At 28.2% G+C, this 27946-nt stretch overlaps 1 protein-coding gene across 2 annotated transcripts in view; it reads left to right on the top strand.

The window, feature by feature from the left end:
• LOC132939222 (otoferlin-like) overlaps positions 1 to 27946 on the top strand; it is a 160227-nt gene that overhangs the window by 66533 nt on the left and 65748 nt on the right. For both annotated transcript variants that reach the window (XM_061006290.1, XM_061006291.1), the window contains exon 3: positions 19323 to 19511. In XM_061006290.1, the coding sequence (XP_060862273.1) occupies positions 19323 to 19511 (189 nt within the window). The remainder of the gene's footprint in view (positions 1 to 19322; positions 19512 to 27946) is intronic.

Genomic DNA, 27946 nt, shown 5'->3' with positions numbered 1-27946 from the left:
GTCACTCTTATTGGACCGCGGTAAATATTTTGTTTTTTACAGATTTACTATTATCAGCAAATCTACCGGCAAAGCGGCACGGACGGATTTAGAAAAAGAGATCTTTGACAATAGATTACGCCAACATAATATTATGTTTGAGCTTTCATTGTTTACAGTTCTTTTCAATTTGGTCAGCGTTAGGTAAAAAAAATAAATATTTAATTATGTAGGTACATTCCATTCAATAGAAATGAACAAAAGAATGTTGTATTTGGTCAAAGTAACTCATCAGCAGTGAATTTGTTTTTCTTCAATATAAAAGAAGCAGAACTTTGGTAAAAAAAAAATTATTTGCTTTAACGTATAAACATAAAAAACCGTGTTCTAAATACTTACAGATAGTTCTTCCTTTGAAACTTCGATACCATCGAATTTAGGGAATATGAAACATGCACAGAAACTATATAATATAAATTAAATATAAAATGAGACAAATAATTTTGATTGAATAAAATGTAAAAAAATAATAATATTTCAGACTAACACACTAAGAGCCCACCAAAACAGTATACGACCTCACTCTATTTAAATTATAATTTGATATAATATTTAAATGTACACAGGTGGACTGCTTGCAATAATTTATTAGAAAACAATAAACTTATAAGTGTTTGTTCAAGTGCGTGTTGGATCTATTTTTATAGAGTACTTAAATGCCTTTGAAACATTTTTATATATTATTATTATTATACTGTAATATCCATAAAGGGATTATCAAAAAGAGAAATTGTTTTGAAGGTCATCAGCTTTATAATTTGTAATATAAAATACCTAATAGGTATATCCATACAATTTAAGTTTGTCAATATGTTTAACATACTTTCAAATGAATCTAAAATTACATTTAAATATAGTTGACTCGATAATTCAAATTCGTTTACAGTAAATTAATTTTGGATTTTTAAGAAACTAAGCTTATAAACACTTAACTATAGTCACTAATTTAGGTGTTAATTTTTTAGTTACTATTATGGTTCTTTTGTGTTATACACAAAGATAATATTGTCAGAAAATAATATGAAATAGCTAAAAGACCATATCAGTTATGGATTGTAAACCTTCATTGATCCAAACATTATTCTAAAAAATTTATATTTTTTCCGCAGCGTAGAAAAACATTGAATCGTGTTTTTGAGGCCACAATTCTAATGTAACAGATATAGCGCAAAAAAATTTTGTGTCAAAAAAAACAACTGTTAACTATGTAACGCAAAATAAAATTGGTTAACAATAATATACTAATTAATTATTTGTTTATGTTTGGTTGCCATTGCAACTTTGGCGCGAATAACAATACAATCTAATAACGATTAATTGATATAATTGTAGTTATCGTCTGATTGCCATGGCAAAAAAAAATTGTATCTAGTCCAAAAAACACGTGTATAAATTATATAATCGGACGTGTCCTGACTGACTAATACACATATAGAGCCTAAACCAGGGGGGAGGGGGTTAGGAGACATTAATGGACTGCTAAAAGTATTTTACATTTTTGCTAATTTTTTATTTCTTATTAGAGATTTAAAATAACTATCTAAGCAAAAAAAAAGTTTTCTGGACTTTGAAACTTTTTTCAAATCATCCAGATCCCCTTAGAAGCAAATGTCTTACCCCCGGCCTAAACTATGGTAGCTACAGAGACTTGAAATTTTCACGGTATTTTCGTATCACCATGCAGGGGTGCACTAAGAAAGGATGTTCAAAATTCGCATTTTAAAGAGGTGATCATACAAAGATTTTGAGATCCAAGATGGGAATTTTTTTTGTTTGTAAACGGTTGCCATTGGTTACATGTTATAATTTATTAGGTATTAGACATTTTTATTTTTTTGTATACAAATGGTCAACATTAATTACTCCGCGGCTGCAGATGAGGTAAAAGCATCAAATCGACGCGTTTGGCCTAAACAAATTATACTTTAATACAAATAGTTACGAGACTTTATTTATAAACTGATTAACCGTTTGCGACACAATTTCAGCGACGATTACTTAGAGATATCTATCAGGAAAGTTTAGAGAGTAGTTTGAACCACGTTCGGAAATATACAAAGACCTATAATATCTGATCCAGGGTATACTTAACCCTAGAAGCACATAGTTGATATTTTTACCGTCGACGAAGTTCACGGGGTCAGCTAGTACAATATTATACAATAACAGTTTTATCATCATAATTTAAAATTTCTTATTGTTCATTAAATGGCGAGCTGCGGCACACCGATTATAATACTGCGTTATCCGTGAACACACAAAGTTTGTTTTTAGGTACGTCTATAACTTTGAAACTTACACAAAAGGTAGCACTTATAATCGCAATACTACAAGACACGTAAGGTCGTAATTTGTACAATTTTATTGTTATTATTGATAACAAGTCGAGAGTTAATTTGTATAATAATTCAAATAACCATACCCATAATAGGTGAGAGTAACTTTCTGCTCTGAAATTATATCTTTACCTTCACTCACAGATTTAATAATTGTACAGCTATTACGCCACATAATATATCGTTGAAGAATATAATAATATATTCGAATAATATACAATAACTGTTACTGCAAACTAAAAAAAAAAAGATCATAAACGAACTGTCTATATAATCTCATTCAAATATTATTGAATAGAAACTTGAAATGAGGCGATCTTCATCAATTATGTACTAAAACACTTAAATGTTGATAATCGTTTTATTTCAAATACAATGCAATATCTATTATGGTATATTAACTCAACACTTTGTAAACTTAAAAATGTGTACGTAGGTAGGTAAAGGATCGAAAAATTCGAAAGTTTATGCTTACAATAAAATATATTTTTGTGTAGCAACATGTGTAATAATGCGTAGGTACATGGTAAATATTTTTGTTCGTGAGACAAACCGATGGTCAAATACTGCGTGTAATCTCCCTTTAATGTGCATAATATACGGTTTTTAACGGGAAATTCCCTCTTACTATACTTATACATGGTGTAATTACCACGGTGAAAAATGAAAATGGACAGTGAACAGACAAATAAATACTACTTACGTACTTACATTGTATATACTAACTATCCGATTAAACTAATGGATACAGGATACTCCAAGGCACCAACTAGTATAGATGCAATTTTCTACTTCATCTATTCACCTTCATTGTTGACAATTTAAGCATTTGTACTGCTTCAAAAGACGTCGATCGATACGAAGATAAAATCACACACATCAATGTAAAACCCAATACGATCATCGAACTCTGTTCAGAATCTAAAATGCAATCTTAATAATAACGGCTATAGACCGTTACTAGTAGCCCTATACCTACTTAAGAAAGAAACCTTATAATACATATTTGATGTTAATTACGTTAGAATGACTAAAACTAAATTCCAAAGACGATCAATAAAAAATTGTAATAATCTGGTCAAACAAAAACCACAAAAACATATGATGGCATATAGAACTTTTAAGCACATATCTTGCATACTCGAAACTAGTTTTCGACAAGTGTAGCGGTATAAACAACCCTTAAGTATTCCCGAAAGACCTTATGTTGGTTAATAGTTAGTTATAGGTTACTTACAACCGAGAATATTGTAGACTAAATAATAAATGCATTATTCGTTTCACTGCAACCTAGTTACCATGGTTAATACGTATTCGTAATACTAATAAATATTAAATGAAACTGTTACTATATAAATATAATTAGGAATATTTAACTACATTAATATATATATTATGTTCATCCCAAAGTGATAAGCAATCTAAAAAGATGAAATTCAAAATATATATATATAAATAATGATTTAGAGTACCTAGGTATATGGATTGCTGTTATAATTATTTTCTAAATATTTACTACAAAATATGCTTAAATAATGTGATATAGAAGATTATCTGTATTCAAAATGATGAGATATAAGATGACTATTTAACATCATCTGATCCTCAGGCTCAAAATTAACACCCACTTGTTCCGATCTTATAATACTTGTATTTTTTAAAACTAAATTTGAACTATAAACACTAATTTAAAAAATTTCATCACAAATTAAGTTAGCCATTCCACATCTAATTAGTAATTTCACTTTTGTATAAGTCACAAGTCGTTCTAAAATATTATTTAAATCTATTAGTTATAACTTATAACTTATCAGTACAATTATATTGGTGATCGGAATAGGAGTTATTAATTTAGTACACGTTTGAATTATGATTTTACTAGAAAAAAAAACCGTACACACTGCACACAAACAAATGAATATCCGACATACGAGTATAATACGACTATAGTTACACTCGTAACACCACGTAAAATTAGATTTTCGTCGAATATAGACTTTGACTTTGACATTGACATATCATTATCATATCGATTTGCCATGCGAGTAGACTTTAATGATAATATGTAATATGTAAATACAGTAATATAATATCAAGTGGCATTATGAGTAATAGGTATTATAATTTGTAAGGGTAGATATCACATAGACTGAAATATAATTGATTACTTTGTTGATCATGTGCTTGAATCATATTATCATATAAGTCATTTATTTAAACTAATCTCCCTCGTGCGTGGTTAAAACGATCACTTTTAATATACATATTTTACAAGAACCAATTTCATGAGTTCAATGATCAAATCAGCTGATACCTTGCGATACTGTTTGAATACAGTTTAATTCCAATATTGCAGTACAATTATTGTCCCTATAATATAATTTCGGAATGCTCCAAAAATAAGTCACTGATTTTTTTTATAAAGTACGAATTTAGCAATATATTGCAGTGGTTCCCAAATTTATTTTTCTTGTCACATATAATAATTATTATAAGCTACTAAAAAGTGCGGCATGCTTTCTATAAGCATTTATATACACATTGTACTTTTTCAATGCATATAGTATTGCCGAGTTGAGGAAAAACAAATGCCATCGACCAAAAGATAAAATACATTAAACTGTAGTTCTCATTAAAAACTATTAAAAATACAAATTTCAATTTTTAATACAAACTTGAATTTTTAATAACCACTTTTTTGTATATATATATAGCTTGAGCCATTTCTAGTTATAGAGTTTTGTCATACTAGTATTTTTCCATGGTTTACTTAAGGGTGAATATATATAATAAGTACTTGTCAATCTTCATTTTCAAATTCATTTCGTTGTTCACTTATATTATCTTTGAGGCATATATTATTTAGACCATGTGAAGCACAGCAGTGGAAATAACCTTATATTGTATCTAATAAACGCCTTACTCCTCTATAGTTTTCAGTGTTTTTATTTGATCTCCCTTCTAGAAGATGAACATAATATGCCTGTTTTCCAGGTTTAGACTTGTTATTTAAAAATTTTGAATCCGCAAAATGTATAAATTATAATCATACGGTTAAGATAAAAAAAATATAAATTTAAAACTGAAATCAAAATTATCATTACATAAATGATGTCCCACACTCCCACATAATTGGCTATTTAATCTTATTGCGTATCGTGAAAGTCTTTGAGTGTTCAATGGTTTACGACATGTTTTAAGCGTATATTAAAGTTTTTAATCAATATTTAGAAGTTTTGTAGCAAATAAAGCGTCATTTTAACTTACGTTGTTTGAACGTATATGTGGATAATAATATGTTATATATATATAATAACCATATATAACTGGCTAATTAATTATAATTATCGTATTTTAAAGTTTAAGCGAGAGGAAAGGAGTAGATGCACAGATAGATGATAATACATTTTAGAATTTTCTCTCCCCTCAGAATGTTTATAAACTTTAAATTAATAATATAACCACTCGGTGATTATTAATTAGGCACTAAAGAGATTGCTTGATATTCGATTTATACTAACCATTAGTTTCTAAAAATAAAATATTTTTCAATACAATGCAGAAATCCAAAATGAAACATCCGCAATCGATCACCATGTTCTGTTGTAAGTACTTATTATAGTATTTATTTTGAAAGCTTGTGCTCTAACTAATGAAAATTATTTTCCCACCTACTGTAGTAATAGTTAATATTTAATTTAATTTGACAGCACAAATAAATTATTGTATGTATATTGTCCAATTTAATAGGTAAAACAAATTCATCAGAGAAAAATAAGAGTATTTTATAATCAAGGAACATAATCAGAACACCGGGGCACAATAATTTTTTTTCATCCGTGGTTACTCAGTTTGTGAATAAGTAAAATATAACCATTTATTAGGTAGGTACAATAAAACATAATTTAAATAATTGTTACAAAAAATTATGAAAACAAATACGTCCATTTAAAAAAAATTACATCTTTGATAATTCACACACCTAATCAACATCCATTGTATCATATTATTGTATCCTCATATTATCATAAATACGTTTCTGGTCCCCATGTGAAACAATAACGTATACCCTTGTCAAGGTGGTTTTACAAGAAGCGTTCAAACTTTTCATAAATTATGTATTGAATAAAATTTTGCTTTTGGAATTATGAAGTAAGTGTACCTACTTAAAGTCTAGAGACTTTTTACATTTTTTTTTCATATAAAACATTTAAAAACTTTTGATATCACTATTTTATCAGATTTTCATTTGAATTGTACAAACCTATATATGCATACACATTACATGATCTGCAAGCAACCACGCAGTTAATTCTAAATATCAGTCGTAGGGTCATCTTAGAGGAATTAGTTAATAATTTCTATACATAGGTGACTGATGAGAGTCTTATGCCTTGACACGCCACCCTCAACTCGTAATCCTCGGTTAACGGACTGAGTCATTACGGATATTATCGGTCTGGGGCTCGCAAATGTCAAATGTACCATATGAGTAAATGACCCTATTTTCGATAGAATGTCATCGCGCTGCACTACTTTGCCTGCTCTCAAACAGTGACTACAAAAATGTTCGATCACGGATCGTTGAAAATCGTACACGTGTGCAGGACAGCGGCCATTGTGACCAACGGATAACATCACTGTCACCAGCTCGTAACTACGTAAACCACGTGGTTGATGATTGAGTCATCGAATCGACCATGGTATAAGTTTTGAAGCTCGACCAGAGAGCGTAACTCAAAATTTGGGACCGGAGCGAAATTGGATTCTCAAGTCTGTGTTAATATACTGTGATGTGTGTCCACTAGTGTGACGAAATTTGAGTAGAAACGAGTTGGACGTTTCCCAAAGGGCGACGATTACGAGCCGGGGGCCTCGAGGTAAGATACAAACACGTCGCCTATATTATTCATAATATAGTTCCTTTAGCGATGGACAGTTAATCTTACGGTTCTGTGACCGTTGCTGGCGTTCTTTAGAGTTTATTGTATTCTACAGGAATAGTACGTGCACACGACTAACTGCAGTATAATAGTATAATATTATAATATTATAAATTATACGACAATAGTATATAAAACGTATAACCATTTGAAATCGACCACTACGCAAAACTCTGTATTATACTGTAGACATATATATATATATATTAACTGTGGCCTTGAAGTGTATCTGCCTTTACTAGCTGGCCAACTATTTTTAAATTAAACGAAATTCTAACATTTTGTATCATGTCTATCGATCAATCCACAATCAATCACATACATTTTTAAATGGTGAACTATTAATAAACGAATGAAAAACATGTCCACAAATGCTGCGGTACATCGGAGTATCGCAAGTCCTTTCGTGTTGAAGGGTCGGCTGGTCGATATAAAAACCCACTGAACAGTGAACATACGAGAAAATCAATTTGTGAATGCAGGTCGGAAAATATTTTGGAAATTCATATTACGAGCTCAGTTGTGTAGTTGTCAGCATATTGGCTTAAATTAATAAACCGTCTTAGGGAATACAACTATTATTTTATATTATATTTTTTTTTGTTATCATACTTTATTACACATTTGTATTGTGCATGGTTGGATGGATGACCGTTAACGGTAATTTAGTCCACATATCGATGTAATGAAATCGTTATGTTCTTATAAATTTGCGTTATTTGGACATTAAGATTAAAATAGTGTGAAATATATCCCTAAAAACCTTGTTTCTGTAGTTGAATAAAAAAAATATCCCTCAAGTTAAAATATTATTTTAGGTTAGTTACATGCCCGAAAGCTTTATTTTTAATGATAGTCCATCATCGCTATTTATATAGGCATATAATATATAAATGTGCTTATCAAAATATAATATATAATACAAATCAATATTATATAATCGATGAATTTTGGTTTTAATGTGTGAATATATCGAAATAAATCATTAATTGTCGTAGAATTAAATATTCCATTAGGATTTTCATTATTCAGTGTGATAACAAAAAAAAAGGCAAACACCGTTGGAGAATAAAAATAATATCCCGTTTAAGGTTTAAGTCATTTGTTATAATCCAATACTTTAGAGGTACAAAATAAAGCTACTATAATTTCATGCACTTTGTATAATCTACTGTTTATAAAAAACTGACACGGATATAACGTTTTCATCATGAAAAACCATTACTCTTTTTGTCGCATTAGTTTAGTTTGAGAATAGCAAAGTAATGAAGCAATTATTGGCTTTACAATTTATTTTTTCGTAAGAAACAAATTTTTGTGAAAAGCTGAAAACATGATTTAAATATGTTCCACGTAGCATCCTATAATAAACTGGAAGTTAAACTTATATTTTTTTGTGAGCATGTTAAAATAAGAATTATTAAATTATTTCCCGAAAACATCACAAAAAAACAACGAAATGTAACAATAATGGTGACTAAGTACAAACATTTAAACTTTAAAATTGAAATGCCTATAAACAAATAACAATGCATTCAATATTTAATGATATTTTCAAATCAATTTGGGTTTAAAATTGTCTGCCTTAAATTATTATAAAACGTTAAGTGTAGTTTCAAACTTAAAATTTAAAACTTGATAGTGCTATCGACTGAATAAATAGAAAAAGCATCTGACTGAGTCAAAAAAACTTTTTACTCATTAGGGAAGTTCCCAAAGTTCTTTAACTATAAAATGTTGTCTAGAGGAACGAACATAAAATTGTACACCTACCTACATAGCTATAAAAAAAACAACTCTAACTTACAGCCATGAAAACGATTTGATTACCTACACTTTTTAAGATTTGTTAACAACTATTTATATAATATTATAAAAAACACAGAAATACAAATAGGCAATAGCAAACATTTTGAGTTAGAGTTTTTTAAAAAATATATATTATACCTATTAATGTAATAAAGAAGAACTATTGTAAATAAAATATTATAAATAATGTTGAGAAAAATACAGAAATAACAAAAAAGAAGTAAGTAAAAAAACACGTTCCACTCAGAATCTAAAACACGATATAGGATATATTTAAAAATATATGTACAAAAATTACTTGGATGAACGGTGGTAAATAAATATAGTAATATAATATTATTTTTACCTGAAAATAAATCATCATATAAATAAGTATCTTTTTTCTAGACTGTAAAAACAATAAAATTAATAATAACGTATAAAAACAAAATACGAAACACTAAATTTATAGGAAGTAAGTATGTATAATATTATGTTTATTATTGTATAATTATTCGGTATAATATTATTTATTTTTTACCTCGGGGAAAACTACTAAGAAAATGGAAAAAATGTATTTTTCAAATACCAATTATCATACAACGTGAAACGTTTGGAGCAAACTTAATAAAGAAAACAGTTATAACAAAACAAATAAAAAAATAATTTTTTCAAGTTATTTTAAAACTTTGTTCAATTCATCCCTTAGCAAAGATTTATTTAATTTCAATGTATGCATACGTTAACAATAAAATAAAAAACAAGTATTATGAACACGTTTTTCTAAATATTTAATTTCTGTTTGAAAACACACTTTTACAGTTGTCAGTTTGAGTAATTTTATGATTGCGATAAATTTATTTATGGAATTCAAAAACACGACACACTCAGGATATTCGTTTACATTATATTTAAAAACTATAAATTTTAACTATATTCAAAATAGTGTTTGAAGTAGGATTTATGTGGTTATAAATAATAAAACTTCATGAGAAAAACACGTAGTGTAAAATTCCATTGTTTCATTTTCCCTTTGCTATTAGGTCCCGACACAATATAGCAACAACAAGGAATATTTTTACATTAGCCGAAATACAATGCTTTTTTTGTAGGCAATTAAGACATTTAAAACCAAATATGATTTATGCGTCACATAAGCTCGAAAAATGTTTCACTTTTTATAAAACAATAATCGTTACCAAATACATGGCATGGTCTATATTATATTATTAATACCTAAGTAAATTTATATTAAGTTTCTCAATTTTTAATACACGTAATAAATGAAAACACCCACAAGTATTCAAACTTAAGCACTTTTCTTTTGAATCTATTTTGTTATTTTTCATTTGAATGAAGCCACTTTTAATAATGGACATAAAATCAAACAATTTAGGCGTAGGTACGTTGTACATTTTACTTGATAAAAAAACAGTCCCTGAATTCAAGCCCTAACATTAATACTGAAATGGAGTTACCACCGTAAAAAGTTTGAACCAATGAAGTACTGAAAACAAGTCCTTATTTCTGAATTTTTGATTAAACTATATATTTTAGACTTCCATCTTTTTAAAATCCGTGCTTAACTAAGGAACGTGAAACTTTTTATCATAATACAGTAATTTAGTATCCCTAAATATTTGAAGTGAAACATATCTTAACAGATGTTCGGATGGAAATTGGTTTTTGGTTGTGTGGAAATATAAGATAATTTCTTTTTTTTGAATAAGTTGAAAAAAACGATTCTATTCCGTATGGTTATACTACATTGTAAATGCTTTCAAACTATATAATACGGAAACAGGGCCCTGGGGGCTAGGTCACTATAGTTTAAGTGATCGAGCCAAAATATTTTCTTGATGCACAAAAGACCACCTCCCACGTGTAAAGTTTGAGCCTTTATTCTTGTTTGTTTCAAATGTTCCTTTTATTTTATATTCCGAGTTGAAACCGAGGGTTATTGCAATTGCTTTTACAATTGATTTTTTTTTCTAAAAACTCTTTTTTGCATGGGTATAAAAAATTAATTTCTCTATAGATTGGAAAATTAAACATAAATTGTATTTTAAGAATTTTTTTTGTTTATATTACTCTGTATTTTTTGAAAAAAATATAAAATAAATTCCTCCACAGATACTCATAATGAAATTTTTCTCGTTCTGTAACGGTTACTTTATTCCTATAGTTGTCTATTACCTATTGTAATAAGATTTAAATACTTGAGTTACAATTGTTTCCGCTTATAACTCGGTTGTTGATGCCAAAAACATCTAACAAAAAGAGAAGAATTAGGTATTATCGCGTAATATTATTTTGATTTCAAAGAAAACTATGCAAAATCATGTATGTTTTTTTTATTTCGATGATAGTATTTTGGAATTGTTTGCAATGACTAGATTTTTCTTGCTGACGGTTACACTAAGTTATGAAGTAATAATATGTACTATTTTATTTTATTTTGTTTAACTGCATACACAGATTTATAACTATATAAAATTACGGCGATAACTTTTTATAACTGAAATTTATGACGTTCATTATAACATGATATATAATTTATTCTATCAATTAATTTAATATGAACAAATTTCTTCAGTAGGTAGTTCAATAATGTGTAAATAAACGGAAAATGAACTTCAAATGTCTATGCTGAATGAAGAATTTAGAAGCTGTATAATTCTCTCCAAATTCTTAAAATATTAGCTGATAAAAACGGCACTTGTATATTTAAAAATATAATTGCGAAAATTAATTGAAATTATTGTGGAACAAATGAAATTAGAATCAGTGGACTCGTAAAAATACAAGAATTGATTTTTACCGATCATTATAGATTATATTTTATGTGTATATTATAATGACGTATCCCGACGCTACAACCGGTATTAAATTTAATTTTATTCCGAGGTTAGGTTAGGTTAGGTTATGGTATTATGTAGGGCCTTAATAGGAACTGTAAAAGACTAAAGATTTAATTTTTTTTCAAGACTTTTCAAAACTTGAAAACTTGTTATTTTGATGATTAAACTTGATCAATTGAAAAATACAACGTTGACTTTTTATTTTAATTCAATTCTCTTCCGACCTTCGGGTTATTGTTATATTTTTAGAAAAGCACATCCCGAGTGTCTCACATTTATTATGATGGGCATTGGACATTGGACATATGTACAAAATGTTACAATGTGTAACAACTACTATGCTGTAAATGCTACACATTGTTTTTGTATAGATCATTTTCACATTTCATACACACTCAAACGATAATATTATACACGTATAATATTGTATATTATGCAGAATTTTCATCTCTCAGAAATATCAAATAAATCTAACGCAATTTTATAGCACGGTATAAGCTTCGTGCTTTTATAAGATTATGCTAATGCTTACTGAAGTGTAAAATTTAATAATAAGCAGTTTTCTTCAAACCTTCCAGAATATGTTGTGTTTATAACTATTTTTTCATAAAACAAAATTGAAGTTTCGTTTTAATTAAATTACAATTTCTTGAATATGTGTATGTATACTTTGTACATTTTTTGAACAATTAATAAACAATATTTTTTGCAGCGAGTAATAAATTTAAACTTGAACCACAAATTCTCTGATTAAGTGCTTTTATATTAAAAAAAAACAGATACGGACGTTAATTATGCGTTTACTTTCGCGACATCCATTATTTTAGCGGACTTTCTAAATCATTTTGAACAGCGAATCATAAAAGTTGTACTATGTTTACGGGGTGATTATTTTAACAGTAAATACTCATTATCTAGAAAATTTCAAAGTATTACCAACGGTTTTAAAACTATTTTATTTACCTAATTTAAATTTATTACAAATTAGATTTATATTTTTTTTCTATTGTTTTTGATCGATATAATTTTTGAGTAAAAAAAGCAAATACTTGCTTTGAAATAAAACGTACATATTATTTAATTTCATATTTCAAACCAAAATATTTTGTTCAGAATGACTTATAATAATATAAACTGGGGAAGTCACTTCGATGTATGGGTAGATGAGTGTATCTCGTCATTGACTAGGTCACTGTAATGGATGTGTTAAATTTTTATTCAATGATAGGACACTGCATACGAAAAACGAATCTGAGCGGAAATGGTCGGTCAGCATATATGATATCTAAGAATATTAATTACCTTTATATTTATATCGCTATAGGTAATTTATATTTCTGTTAGTTATAAGTTAAACTAATAAAGTAGGTTAAACTATTTTTTTTTCAAAAAAAAATCGCATACCTATATTATAGTTTGATGTTTATCATAATTTTATTTCACATAATATTACTAGCTGTTTTCTGATTGTTTCGAACGTATAGAAATGAAGATATTTTAAACTTTTTATAATTATTTACAATTTGCGATGAGTGGAGTATATTGGAAAAATATTTTGTGGGGTACAACTTTTCACAAGAATGAATGTTTTTGTCAATATAATCATGCAGTACTCGCATAATTTTCGATACAATATTATGTGGTGGTGCATGTGTTTACGAAAGTTGTTTGTTGTTTGTTGACATTTTTTTTTAAATTGTTTAATCTACGGCACAACGGTTTGTATTGTTGTCAGACATTTTAAATTGTTGAAGTTAAAATCCACGGCGAATATGTATATTGTCAATCCTGAGATAGTGCAAAATAATGTATTTTAAAGTACCTTTTAACGCATTATTAATTATACATATTGGCTACTTTATTGCACACCATAAACATAAATATTAATTTTTGTACATACGAAACGATTATTAACGTTACTGCTTTATTTTATTAAAAAAATCTATTACAAATACAACTTTAACATAATACGAAAATACAAACAAATAAAAACTCGATTTTTAAAAAACAGACATTACTTTCTGAATAATAACAATAATAATAGCTCTGGTGTAATACAACGGAATCTTATCTAACCATCAAAACTACTCATTTTAAAAGTCATTAAGTGTCGTTCTTATAATCTTCTTCTAAATAAATGATGAGAGTAAAATATATAGAAAATAAGCCTTACGCCAAATCCTTGCCCTCAGTTAACCTACAGCCAGCAAGTATACATTTTACAGTATTTGAAAATAGTGTACCGCCGTAATGGCATAATCCCGTGTCCATCAATGGTCATCTAATGGAAAGGGATAGATATTAAACACCACGCCTGGTTTATATCATGTAAAAACAAAGTTAAAAGAATATATTATTGTATCACCTTGAGATGCGAAGTGCTATTCAATGTTCTTAACGAAGAATTCACACTGACTTGAGGTCATACGTGAAAAATTATATAAACTTTATAGTTCCAATGTGTACTTACAATTTACCAATCTGGAAATTATTCGTCTAAGAATTCGTTAAAACGCAAATCCGGAAGTGGCATTAAATAGTTTTGATTTTTATATAGAGTTTCCATCCAGTGATTTTACTCTGATCAATAATTTTTGTTTTATGTAACCGTATTTAAAATGAATAAGCTAACTTTTAATAGTAAAGTTTCTGTCATGTTATAAAATATTAAATAATACGCTATAAGTGTTCATAGATGGCACATTAATATATTATTATATTATTTTTCACTCCTATTCGCTAATTTAGATTCTGAGTGGAGCGATCAATATAATATTTAAATCTATTACAACCATGTGTGTTGTTTAGCATATTTTCTGGTAGAAAAATATTTCTAGTTAGAAATTTGTAAACATTTTTCTATGTGTACTAAAATTTGAAAATTTAACACAAGATTCAAAGGATAAGTATTCCTATATTTAAATATTTTGACGATAGGAATTTTAAGTTCAAATTTGGACGAAATTAGATATTTAAACGAAAAATAACGCTTTTAGTTATTTAGTTGAGGCACCTATAATTTAAAAATATTATTCGTGAGTTCATTTTTAAAATATACCTATATTATACATTAAAATAATATTTTATACACATTTTTAAATATAATTTATATATATATATATATATATAATTTTATACTAAATGCTTAATAGTAAATTACTTTAATATCTATGACTAATAATGAATAATATAGGCTGACAGACCGTCTTCGCTCAGAATTGTTTTTCATATACACTGATTTTATATAATTTATCTAATTAAAATTTAATACATCCATTACAGTGACTCCTCTAAAAATCTAATGTACAGCAGAGCGTTACCCACTCGCCTACTTTTTAATTTACATTTTTATGGTTTGCACAGTTTTCTTGCATATTTTATTGTATCATTAATTAGGTATTAAAAACGCAAACAACTACAACAGTGTGAATTTGTCTTCAGTTAATTCAAATAATATTAATTGACTGAACATTTTACATCATAATTTATATATTTCATAGGTCATAAAGTGTCACTAACGAGTGGCTCCTTTTCAAAAGAAAGAGTACACGTGAAAGTAAAAACAAAAAAAATTCTTCTCGTTGACTGATAAATGTATAGAACGTATACAGCTAAAAGACAATATTATATAACATAACTATTGTATCTTTCCTTATAACTTTATATTTTTGACATTGTCTTCATATTAAATCAGCAACTCAGGGAATCATTTATAAAATAATGCCCTTGAGGCAATATTTGTTTTGATAAACTCATTGAGCTACGTTTTATAAAATAAAATAAAGTAACAAATATAATATAGTAGGTACATTGAAATAAAATATCTTATATAAGAAATTCAATAAAAAAATATATAGGTATACACAAGGATTATTATTTTTATAAAAATAATGATTATCAACAACTATTAGGTACATTATTTTGTTATGAACTTTTATAACTGTGTGTAATTACACAAAAATATTGTTTTTTTTTTGAAATTAAAAAAAACCATCCAGATGAATAACATACTAAAAATATTGGTTGGTTAAATTATTTAGTTACCTATATGGTTTAAGAAGAGAAAATTGTATTATAGTACTTATTTAGAAATCTTGTTAATTATTAAAACTTTTATTTCATTAATTATAATAATAATTATATTTTAATTATATACTAAATTATATTTAATAATAATGAATAATGTAATATTATCTGAATCGAAATATGAGTGCCTACCTAGTGTTCTAGTTGTGTTTATTTGTCCAATAAAATCAATGAAGCTAGATAATTATTGTAATAAATATGGAAAAAATATATCATTTTAGAAACTGCATAGGTTGTAATTTTCAACTGTGATTATTCTTAATCAAATATTTAAATTGAATAGGTACCTGCCAATATGAAAATATATGTACATGTAATAGTTTTCGTATAATATTTAAAATGTCAACTATTTTATAAATTGTTAGGTATTATTTATTTTAGAAATGTGTTGTATTTCACTGAACATAATATTATATGTAGGTGCCTACCTATATATTTAATTTAATTTTTATTTTATTTACAATTTTTTATACAAACAAAGAAAATATGATAAAATGAAAACGTTTTTGTGACAGAATAATTATTTTGATCAAACATGCTATATTATTATAATAAAAAATGTATACATGTGCCTTAATGCATGTTAAAAATGTCTAATTATTAAAATATCATTATATATTATTGTCTATAGTCTATATAAATAATTACTTTAATCGGGTATAATTATAAGGCATATATTTAAAATCTGATATTGACGACCAAACGTTTTTGACGGTTATACAATTTCTAGAGTTAATATTATACTTGGCAATTGATTTTTCAGAAACCAAATGCCATTTTATAAATTAAATAAACAATCAAACAACAAACTCACATTTTTATGCCACGCAACCTAAAAATTCTAAAAAACAGAACACCTATTATTAATTAGGTAATGGATGTGCGTTTATTATAATAATATTATTGATGTGTTATAACTGCCAAATTGAATATGGATTGCATATTTTATAAGTTTTTATACATTATTTTTTGTCACTAAAATAGATAGGTACAATTATTATTAGATACAGATTTTTCTATGGTATAACATGTACCTATATAATATGTACATAATTATTATATTTAATTTAAAACTAAATTAACGGAGATTTCAATAAAAATTATGAAAACAACCGAATATATTATTATAAAAATAACTGTAGAATGAATTTATTACATTGCCAACATTTACCGAAATCATTGTAGTTTGTCTACATTAACAGTTACGTTCGACCGAGCAACACGTTTATCGTATCGCGCTCTCGTATTTTAGCTCTCGTAAGCATTCAATTGAGTTACATGTGAATCAGCTAAATATATGAATATTTATCATAAAGAAGATTTTTTTGGTTTTACGCATACTTGTTTCTCATTAGTATTCACACCCCAAAATGGGCGATAAACCCAACAATTCTATAAGTCTTAAAGACAGACTTATTCAGTCATCAAAAACAAATCATAGTAAACCCAATGATATAACATCTAATCCCGAGTCCACAGCCAACACAGTAGACAATATGACCAATGAATCACCAGCATCCTCACAATACTCAGATAACGCTGCTTACAATATCGCATTCAAGGCCATCGACACAAATAATTCCAATTACGAAATCAACAACAATACCAGTTATATACAGAGCGTTCCAAACTTAAGTATAAGCTCCACATCGAATATTAACATCGAAACCAAAAAAAACACCTTTGGAATGAAAACATTTGCTGAGACTACTCTCAACGTTAACCTACCCAAAAAGACCAGGCAATCGTCTTCGAATCATTTGATAACGTATCTCAAATCGAATACATCTTAGCAATCAGCAAATTAATTCTACAGAAAAATATCTAATACGTTTGTAGAATATCCAACAACCGTTTAAGTATATATTTAAACGACAAAAACACTGTTGATTTTCTGATTGATAATATCAATTTAAATGACCACACACAAGTAACAATTAGACAGTTAGTAAACTCGGCCAAAATAATTATAATTTTAAATGTTTTGCCCACTATTTCCAATGATATCATCACATTAAACCTATAAAATTACAACTTTCAACTGTTATCTCCGATAACTCACATCAACACAGGATTCAACATAAAAGAACTAGCACACATCCTATGCTTTAGACGTTAAATCTATATAAACCCCGTACAGCACTGTAAGCAGCTTTATCACCTTCAAAGAAAACTCAGCGCACAACGAGCCCCCAGTATCTGCTCAATATCTACCCAGTATGAGATACTCTCATAAAAAAACCTAAAGAACGACACTGATGCAAGCAACATGCAAACCTCAATTCAACCAACCCTCCTCGATGCCCCAGTAATTATAGAATCAACGCAAAACGATATTACGTCAATTCCCACTTCCGAAACAAAAAAAAGACCGGCACTATCATCAACAATATCAAGTCCAACAACTTGCTCGCCATCCCTTAAATCCGCGCCTCAAGACACGACTTTAAATGTAACTATATCTCCAAATCCAAAGTCAAAGAAAACAACTCAACCATCAACAAAAAAAAAAAAAACAAAACGTTCCGATTCTATCGAAAATATAATCATAAAGCTAGACGAAACACTGGAACCCATTAAAAATAGCTTCGAAAAGATAACGAACAAGAAATTAAACTATGAGCAGTTTAAGTACATAATGGAAAAATCTCTTAGTGAGCCCAACCCAACCCCAGTATTAGAACAGTTCAACATCACATGAAATGATCGAAATCATTGGTTCCATTCGGCCTAAAATTAATAATCCAAGCCTTAAAAACAGACTGACGAGACTTTGTAATGCTCTTTTATACACAGCTTTCTCCACTGACCCAAACCATACTAATTAATTAATTTAAATTTAGATTAAAAATAAAAAAATGCAATCCATCTTTAAAAATATCATTTAGTAGACTCTAAATGAACTTCACCAAAATCTCAAAATTATCCCCCAATATGCCTATTATGCGGCACCTGTCTTACAATTAAACACATAATGACAGAATGTCAAACATACATCGAATCAAGATTGACCTCAAAACTTCCGAAACACCTTCAGAACCTCTCTTTAAATTATTCGCAAACTTTTCTGTATATCGTTAGAAATAAGTTCTTAATGACATTTAAATAATAACTGTATGACTGTATCCCAATGACCTATGTCGCTGAGGGTAAAAAAAAATTATATTTTATTAAGATTATAAATGAGATAATCATAATATTAACTATTGCAGTCTGCAGAACAACTATTACAAATAAAATAATAATAAATGCGTGTTTTATTTTTCTAGAACTTTGAATGGCCGATATCAAAACGCTTGGGAAACGACGATGTACTCATCGTGCAACTACTCAGTCATCAACGACACCAGTGTGACAAAACTTTAGGGTATTACACTTTGCAAATGGACAAGGTGGTGGCCGAGGAGCACGTTCATCTAGTGGATTCGTTCTCAGACATAAACGACCGAGCTCTTCCGGTAAGTCTAAAAAGCGTTAGTTTTATAATATCCATCTATAATACCTATGCGCATATACTTTATTATAATAAATTATTTTAGATAGTTTAAATTATGATCTTATGGTAATTTCCGGTCTAACGATAATGACACAATTTATCTCACTGTTTGACAATTCTCACATAAATGTGGGCCGGAAGTGAGCTTATGACGTGTAGCATATAAATCCCATTTTACTTTTTATCGATTTTATATCTTATACAGTTTTTAACAGTCACAACCAATTTTAGTTTTCGAGAATCCGTTTTCCGCGATGAACCTTGTTTCTGTTTTATTCGTTTCGCCTGAAATCATCACTAGGTATATAATGGAATTTTCATTATTCATCTGCACGAAACGGATTCATTCAAGTACTATTCATACAATAGTGATTTCTCATTTAACTCCCCGGAATATGCACCTTTGTCTCGGACATGAGTGGTTTTACTATTCCAGCCATTGTCATGTTATACTTATAGATACATTGTACATTTATATACTTATACATTATACACGGCATCCTGAAGTTTAAAACGATCGCCCATCATAATGACCTTCTTTGTCAGTTTAATTTATTTTTAATTGGTGTTTACATAGGTAGGTACTTTAATAATTTCACCAATTTCTTATTAAGAACAAAAAAAAAAACGAAAGAAAGACGGACTTTAATGCTTATTAAAAATAATAATAATAAAATATTTTGATATCCATACATGAACTTATACTTTATTTATTTTATTGATTATTTCTTAAAAATGTAACGTCTACATTTATATTATAGCAGTATTATAATACATATGTTTGTAATAAATGTAATCATACATACGTTGTGCCCTTCAATAGATATTTATATTATAATTGTGTTATGAAAATCAATTTTTCTATACATATTTTGCATAACATTGTAAGCTGATTACTGACTGATAGGTTATTTAAATTTTTTATAACGTTACCTGTCTAAATCAATAAATATTAACCACTAGCTAAGCATTTAAGGAAGGTACGCGTTTAGCATTTTAAATTCAGTGTTTTAGATCATTCTCAATCCTAGCTACTAGATTTCGCAAAATCGACAGCTTTCAGTTTCTATACCGTAAAATAAATTATGAATTTAAATTTTCCAAAGTTGGATAAAATATTGTAACATGTAAATTCTTTTCTGCTCAACTACGGTTTTATGCTTACGACAGACAATTTCTTCTCCAAATAATATGATAAAAAAAAAAAGTTGGTCTTGTAAACAATCTTTACGTTTGTTATGTTTTAATACATTCAGCTGATGTTGACACATTAAACAGAGTTAATAGTGTAATGATAATGTATACAATTTTACAATAACAATATACGTTCAGAAGTCTTAAAATATATAAATATATGTCCATATACATCGCTAATAATTGTTTTGTAAAGTGATACATTCGTTAATATTTATTACTCAAGTTTTGTGCTTTTTGTATTTAAAACTATTGAACAAATTAACTATGATTTATCGTACCTAATGATTTAAACTTATAAAACGAATATAAATAAAATATTAAATGCATATTTATATAAATAGCAATAAACGAAACACAATATGAAGTCAACGAATGTCAGCACTCGAAACACTTAGTATTGATGGACAAAACTAACAAAAGAGCATCCAAGTATGGTCTGAAGTATCTCAAACACAATATGGACACACAAATATAGGTGTTATAAAAACTAAAAAAAACTATATTAATTTGTTTGATTGCATTTTTTAAAGGAATTTGTCTTTTGGCAAGTGCCGATGTGTATGTGTTAAAATCGCATTGCAAAATTGATTTTCCCATAACAACAAATTGACTCGGAAATTTATATATTATATGGTGAATAAAAATAACCTCTATGACTGTTAAATTATTATTTTGTTGTGATTTTTGCAGTACATAATCTTTAACACAAGATTAATTTGTCAGTAAATATTATGCTGTGTAAATTACGAGTGTTATTCATTCCTTACAGTATACCATTTACCATGGGATTACAACTAAACACGATGTTTATGGTTCCAAAAAAATTATTAAAATAAACATTCACTTTTTAATTGCTTAATATTGACATTTAAAATAAAATGTTGTGTATAAATATCTACGAAATCAATTACATCAAATTTACTTTGAAAATTAGATATAAAATAATTGTATATAATTGCATTGCTAATACGAATTTAATACTTTAATAGTTTAATCATTATAAGTATCATAATAAATAAATACAAGTAGGTTTATTAAAAAAAAAATACGATTGCGCATAGGTATAATATCGAAGTTCAATATTTAGTGGAAAATACTATAATATGTTCAAAAGTGTGTGCAATTATTTGTTTTAAATAAGTTTTTTTATTCGTTATTTATTTTAATAAGTCAAATTCAATTTGTGTTTATCGATCCATTTTAATGTTGAATTGTTACCAATATTTGACTGTTAAAATATGTAGTATACTTTTTTCATACAACAATTATTATTAAAAATGTTTTCAGTATAATAATATGATTTGTAGATGCATGTAGCGAAATTGACTACCCAGGACGCCGTCATAAATAATATTATTATTGTTGTAAAATAAAATAAAATTGATTGCTTTTCGATATCAATATCAATTTTATGCCATATTCAGCCATTTAAAATACATTCTAGTAATTGAAAATAGTTTTACCGTTATACCTAATTTTATTTTTAAACGATATTTCATAACAGCTGGACTATGTATACTTTGTTATTACCTACAATAATAATTATAGGTATATTGTCCACGTCAATTGCTTTTAGCTCTTCACATATATTATATTATTAGCTATACTACAATAATATATTACAACACATGTTGTGGCCAAAAGTTATTACATAAAAAAAATAATACAACAGTTATTTATTGCCTTAATGCATATAATAATATTATTATTTCCACGCGGTCGACAAATAGCATTTTTATCTCAATTGATGTTAATCGAGAAACCAATTCATGGTTTTCAATGCGTCACGTATTCAATCTCTCGACAATTAAAACCACGAACTAAGATCGTGATAGTATTAGCATATTACTGAAAAAAATTTACTAGAGGATGCGAAGTCAGCAAATTATGCAAATTGTGACTGAAGGCAACACACAGAACAATTTAAATAAGTATATTGAATTTTAAATGGATTTCAAACCGGATAACGTAGTTTTTCGTTACATATATTTTACTATCACATTGGTTACAGTTGTAACCATTTTTTTTTTAAACCATTAAAACTGGCTAAAAAGCTATATTATTATTTTTTTATTGAAACTTAGATTGTCAAAAAAAAAACGACGGCTGTTTTGAAACAATAAATATTATTTCGGAGAGCCATCGTGGTATACAGTAGTTGTGCATGAAGCGATTAGACGTGGACTTAACGGTACGCTATAACGATTGTTATTATTTGCTCATCCAGAGTGTAATGGGAATTATGATTATCACGATGTTATTAAAAAAAAAATCGCTTTTGACGTTAAAATATTTGATATTTCATTTTCTGTGCGGTGCAGCACGCAGGCACGCACAAAATAGGAAAAAGAAATATAATGAAATATGATATAAATATTATACTATTGAGGAAGAACAACATTGTTTTCCTCTCATTGTTCATCACTCGATGGTTTGGGGAAGAATGGTGAAAAACTATAGAAATATAGAAGTACAATGAAAATCAGGCGTTATTGTTGACCAATGGGTGTCGAAAGTTAACAAAACCAGAACCGTATTTAGATATTTTAACATAATTATTTCCACCCTTTCCCACTCACTCCGTAAATAAAATGTACACTTTTTTGCAAATAAAAAAATTATTTTACAAAACTATCGATAGGTACCTATCTTTTAATATAATAGTATATTAAATATGCAATTTTCTGGATCAGTTGAAATATTGTCCACACCTTTAAAAGAACCAATGTCTTAATTCAGCCATGAACAGAACAAGAACATTTTGACTCGGAAATTTTGAATTTCTTCTTCTCTGCCTACCAACGGTAGAAAGTCTACTGAAGTTTGATCTAAAAGATTATGCGTATACTTACGAATACACGATGTGGAGATCTTAAATCCGAGCCATTCATGCAGTTGTACTCGTGTAGACACGACACACGAAATTCGTATACATTACATGTGAAACATTCGTAAGAGTGATTATTATTTTTATCGTCCGACCACCGTTTCGAAGATTTTGTTCAAAAGACAAGTGAGTAACCGAATGTTTAAACGTGGTTATTTTATAAATACCGTTTTATATAATATTATTATAGTTCAAAAAATCGTGGTAGAACAAAAACACAAATGTCAATATATTAAAACTAATATTTCAATAGTATGACGTAATTATTAGATAGAAAATATAATATATTCTTAATTAACTAAGTTCAAAAAGTTAATGATTAATTATTTCCATTTTTAATCTATTTTCGTTGTCCTCTATCCATGTGTTCAATATACTATACCTACATTTTATTTTATTGAAGGTCGAAATTATTAAAACTTGTATTATTATTATTATTATTCATTAGGCACCTTTCAATATTTAATTGGACGAAAATTACTCCAAAAAGTCTTAACTGTTCGCATTAAATGGTGAAAATAAAAACAATTAGGTAATCCATCCGTCGCTTGGCCAATTTGTATATTATGTGGCGTATTACATTTATTTAAACCTTTATTGGTGTTTCGTGGTAATGCGAATGGTTAATAGTAGTTTACCGATGAAATGCGTACGATTATTTATTGATAAAAAACTAAGTTGCATTATTATTAAATCTTGTTGAATAACTATTCGTTTTTTTATTTCCACCTATGGTGTTTATACAAATGTAGGCAGCGGTAGCGGTATGTATACTCGATGATCGGTTACCATTACGGCATTTGAGTTAGTACACTCCATGGTATAACATCTAAGCCGACGAAGTTTTTCTTATTTTATTTATGCAGTTTATCTCGTTTTTTTCAACCCGTAAAAATGTTTATACATGGACGAGAGAAAGAGCAAAATACATTTTATACATTTTTTTTTTGTTTGTTTCATCATCAACCGGGCTACAGCTTTACCACCGCCGACACGTTTCGCTCTCTGCAAATAATTTATTGTTTACGCTTTTATTACATCGGTGCGATCTTAACGCCGTTGCCTTTATTCCACGAGCCTTTAATAATAATACAGTGGACTATCGGGTCACGTCTTTTATTTTTTTTATAGAAAAATTCCCACCACAACGCTGTTTTTAATAGCAGCCGCCGCACAGGTCGTCTACTCGTCTCTTAGTTCTCTACCCCACATTTGGCCTACAATATACAGGGTGTCCCGCGGGGATTTACTCCATTGCAATATCTCTTGAGATAATAGATATATAATAAACCTGTTTTTTTTATTAGACTCATAGAGACAAGGACTACACATATTTTATTTTATTTTTTGGTAAAAATGTTTCAAAGTTATTTTTTATTTTTGAAAAAATTGAAAATAGCCACTTTATAGAGTATTATTTTGTGAACATTTTGACATTTCAACATTTTATTTTCATTAATTTCATGATTTTTAATTGTTTTTTTTAGTTTATATGTAAAACGGCAAAAAACCGTTTTTGTCGAGGCGGCGAGTCCCCCCTCTACGGCTAATGTGTATAATATATCCTCACACGACACTCTGTATAATAATAATAATAATAATATAGCATTAAAATTAAAATAATAATCTATATATTATAATACCCGCGTGAGTGTCATTGATGGATGACTTCTCGCATCCATCATTTCTTGTAGGTAAATATTCTATTTATTTATCTATTCACTAAAGTGTTTATAAATAAATATGTGTATATGTAATTCTTCACTTACCACATAATAATATTATACTTAGTGTTCCTATAGGTATTATATTATCTAATAAATAATATATATATATGTATATATATTACCCATCTGTTCAGCCGAACCACGTTCTCCGCGGTAGTACGACATTATTGAACGTAATCAAAATTTTCAAAATAATTGTTGCAATTTTACTTTATACTATCACAACCACAGTAAGTTTCTCATTATAATATTGTTTTAGTGTTATATGATTGCTTGCGATGGCTATTGTTTCTTTTGATAATTTACTCCGAGACCTGCGCGGATATAATATAATATCCGCCCGAGTTCTCTGAAATATTTGTAAAAATGTTAATTAAAACCACCATCGCCGCCACCACCATCACCAAAACCACCACAAGCATAACGCAATTTCTAAAAATCCAATTAAATTTTTAAGCGCCAAGCAGTACAAACGAACAGCGAGCCGTGTCGGACTTAATTGTCAGGAACTTTGAATATTATTATTTTGTTTTATTCGGTTAAAAATATCATAATAACATTGTACCTACCTACGTAAAATCTCGCCGTCGTCGCGAGCGGTTTATTATTTACAGTAGGCACTTGGTGCTTTGTTCGTTTGTCAAATTTATTATTTTATATGATATGACTATATGATTATTATATTTATTATATTGTCTAATAACAATACAATATACATATTATAATATCAACTCAAGTAGTTTGTCGGCACTAGCATTTTTGTACTCGGTTTTCACGTCCAAATCTCGCAGTATTCGTGTTCGTTATTATAGATTATTATTTTCACGGTTTTTTGCAAATAATATGTATCGTACACTATATAGCTCCAAGGACCGTGCCTTGTCGTAATTTTTGTCGTATACGTATCCAACCGGACGATCCGGCAAAACCAATTTGACAGACCACTAATAATAATAATAATAATAATAATATTGTTTTATTAATTTAAAGTTTCGGGATTTTGTGCGACCTGTACCGTAGGTTTATCGCGCCACTTCATCTCCCATATAAATATACATAATATGTAGGTGTATAAATCGTGTGATATGATGGTTTGGACTTCATAATGTATACAATATTGTACATTATTATTAGAGCGCGGATTTGTAGACTTTCGCGGACTTAAAAGTATTGAAATATGCCATATAATATGCAGTAAAAATCATGAAAATATGCAAAAAATATGCAGTAAAAATCATGAAAATATGCAAAAAATATGGAGTCAAAATCATAAAAATATGTAAAAAATATGCAAAAATTTTTTATTTATTTAAAATTTACAATACAACTTATAATAATTAATTACTTAAATAGGTACTTCATAAAAAAAAATTTAGGGAATTTTCTGAAAAACTTAATTTATTTTTAAAATTTTATTTATTATTAAAATGAATAATCATGTGCATTTCAAGTTTTTCTTCTGTAAAGCTGTATCGTTTATCGGTTAACATATTTTTAAAGACTGAGAACGAACGTTCGACGTCAACCGAAGTTATTGGGGCATATTTGAAGCAACTTAGTATTGTCGGGTCTTCATAAAGATCTTCGAGCTGAACGTTTAGTTAACGAAACTCAGTTGTATACTGGTATGTCGATAACTGACTGATACAGCAAGAGCAATTTAGATTATAGGTAGACACACATTTATTTTCGGCATATTAACGATTTACGGACAACGAAAAACGATGTAACCGAGTGCCAAGTGGTATGTCGATAACCGACTGACACAGCAAGAGCGATTAAGTTTACGTCGTAATCGATTATGTATCTAATAAAGTTTTAAATAAATATATATATACATTATTGTTTAGTGACTATGAAATTTAGTTTTAATTTTTCTACTTGACAAAATATTATTTTATACATTTTTTTCAATTTTCGCTTCAATATGCAATAAATTTTGAATTTTGCCAAAATATGCAAAAATATGCAATAACCTTTAAATATGCAGAAATATGCAAAAAAAATTTTCTCCATTAGCTTCAAATTATGATTCGTGGAGATAACTGATAACAATCCAAAAATATTAAAAGGAAAAAATATGCAATTGCATAGAAATCCGCGCTCTAATTATTATATAGAAGCCGGAAAACTGTCAGTTTCAACTATGAACGATGAACGTGTATTTAATTATAATATTGTGTTCAAACATAACTTACTATTGTTGTAGGTATCCGTAACTTCTCGATCTTGGCGATTCTACCTGTCACGAAGTATATATACATATTATATAGTACGAAATTCGCTCGTTTGACGTCCATACACCCACGCTAACGATTTACTTTTCAATCAAAGTGTTGTTAATAATAGGCACTATCGATCATCGTGTAATTTGAATAGGTTATATCAACTCTTCAATCCTTCAATATAAACACCTACGATAGTTTCGTATCAAACACGACGTTATGCCGCGTTGTGCAGCGAATGTTAGAAATAGTCATAGACATAGATATTAATAAATGGACTGCGCCTGCGCCTATGTCACCGCGAGGCCAACATTGTTAGAAAGAGATCAAAGATGTTATACATGTATATGAAAGAGATAAA

This window comes from Metopolophium dirhodum, chromosome 2 (assembly GCF_019925205.1).
Source record: "Metopolophium dirhodum isolate CAU chromosome 2, ASM1992520v1, whole genome shotgun sequence".
In the NCBI taxonomy this organism is placed as follows: Eukaryota; Metazoa; Arthropoda; class Insecta; order Hemiptera; family Aphididae; genus Metopolophium; species Metopolophium dirhodum.
The sequence above is the reverse complement of the archived record's forward strand: the minus strand, read 5'-3'. Positions and strand labels throughout refer to the sequence as shown.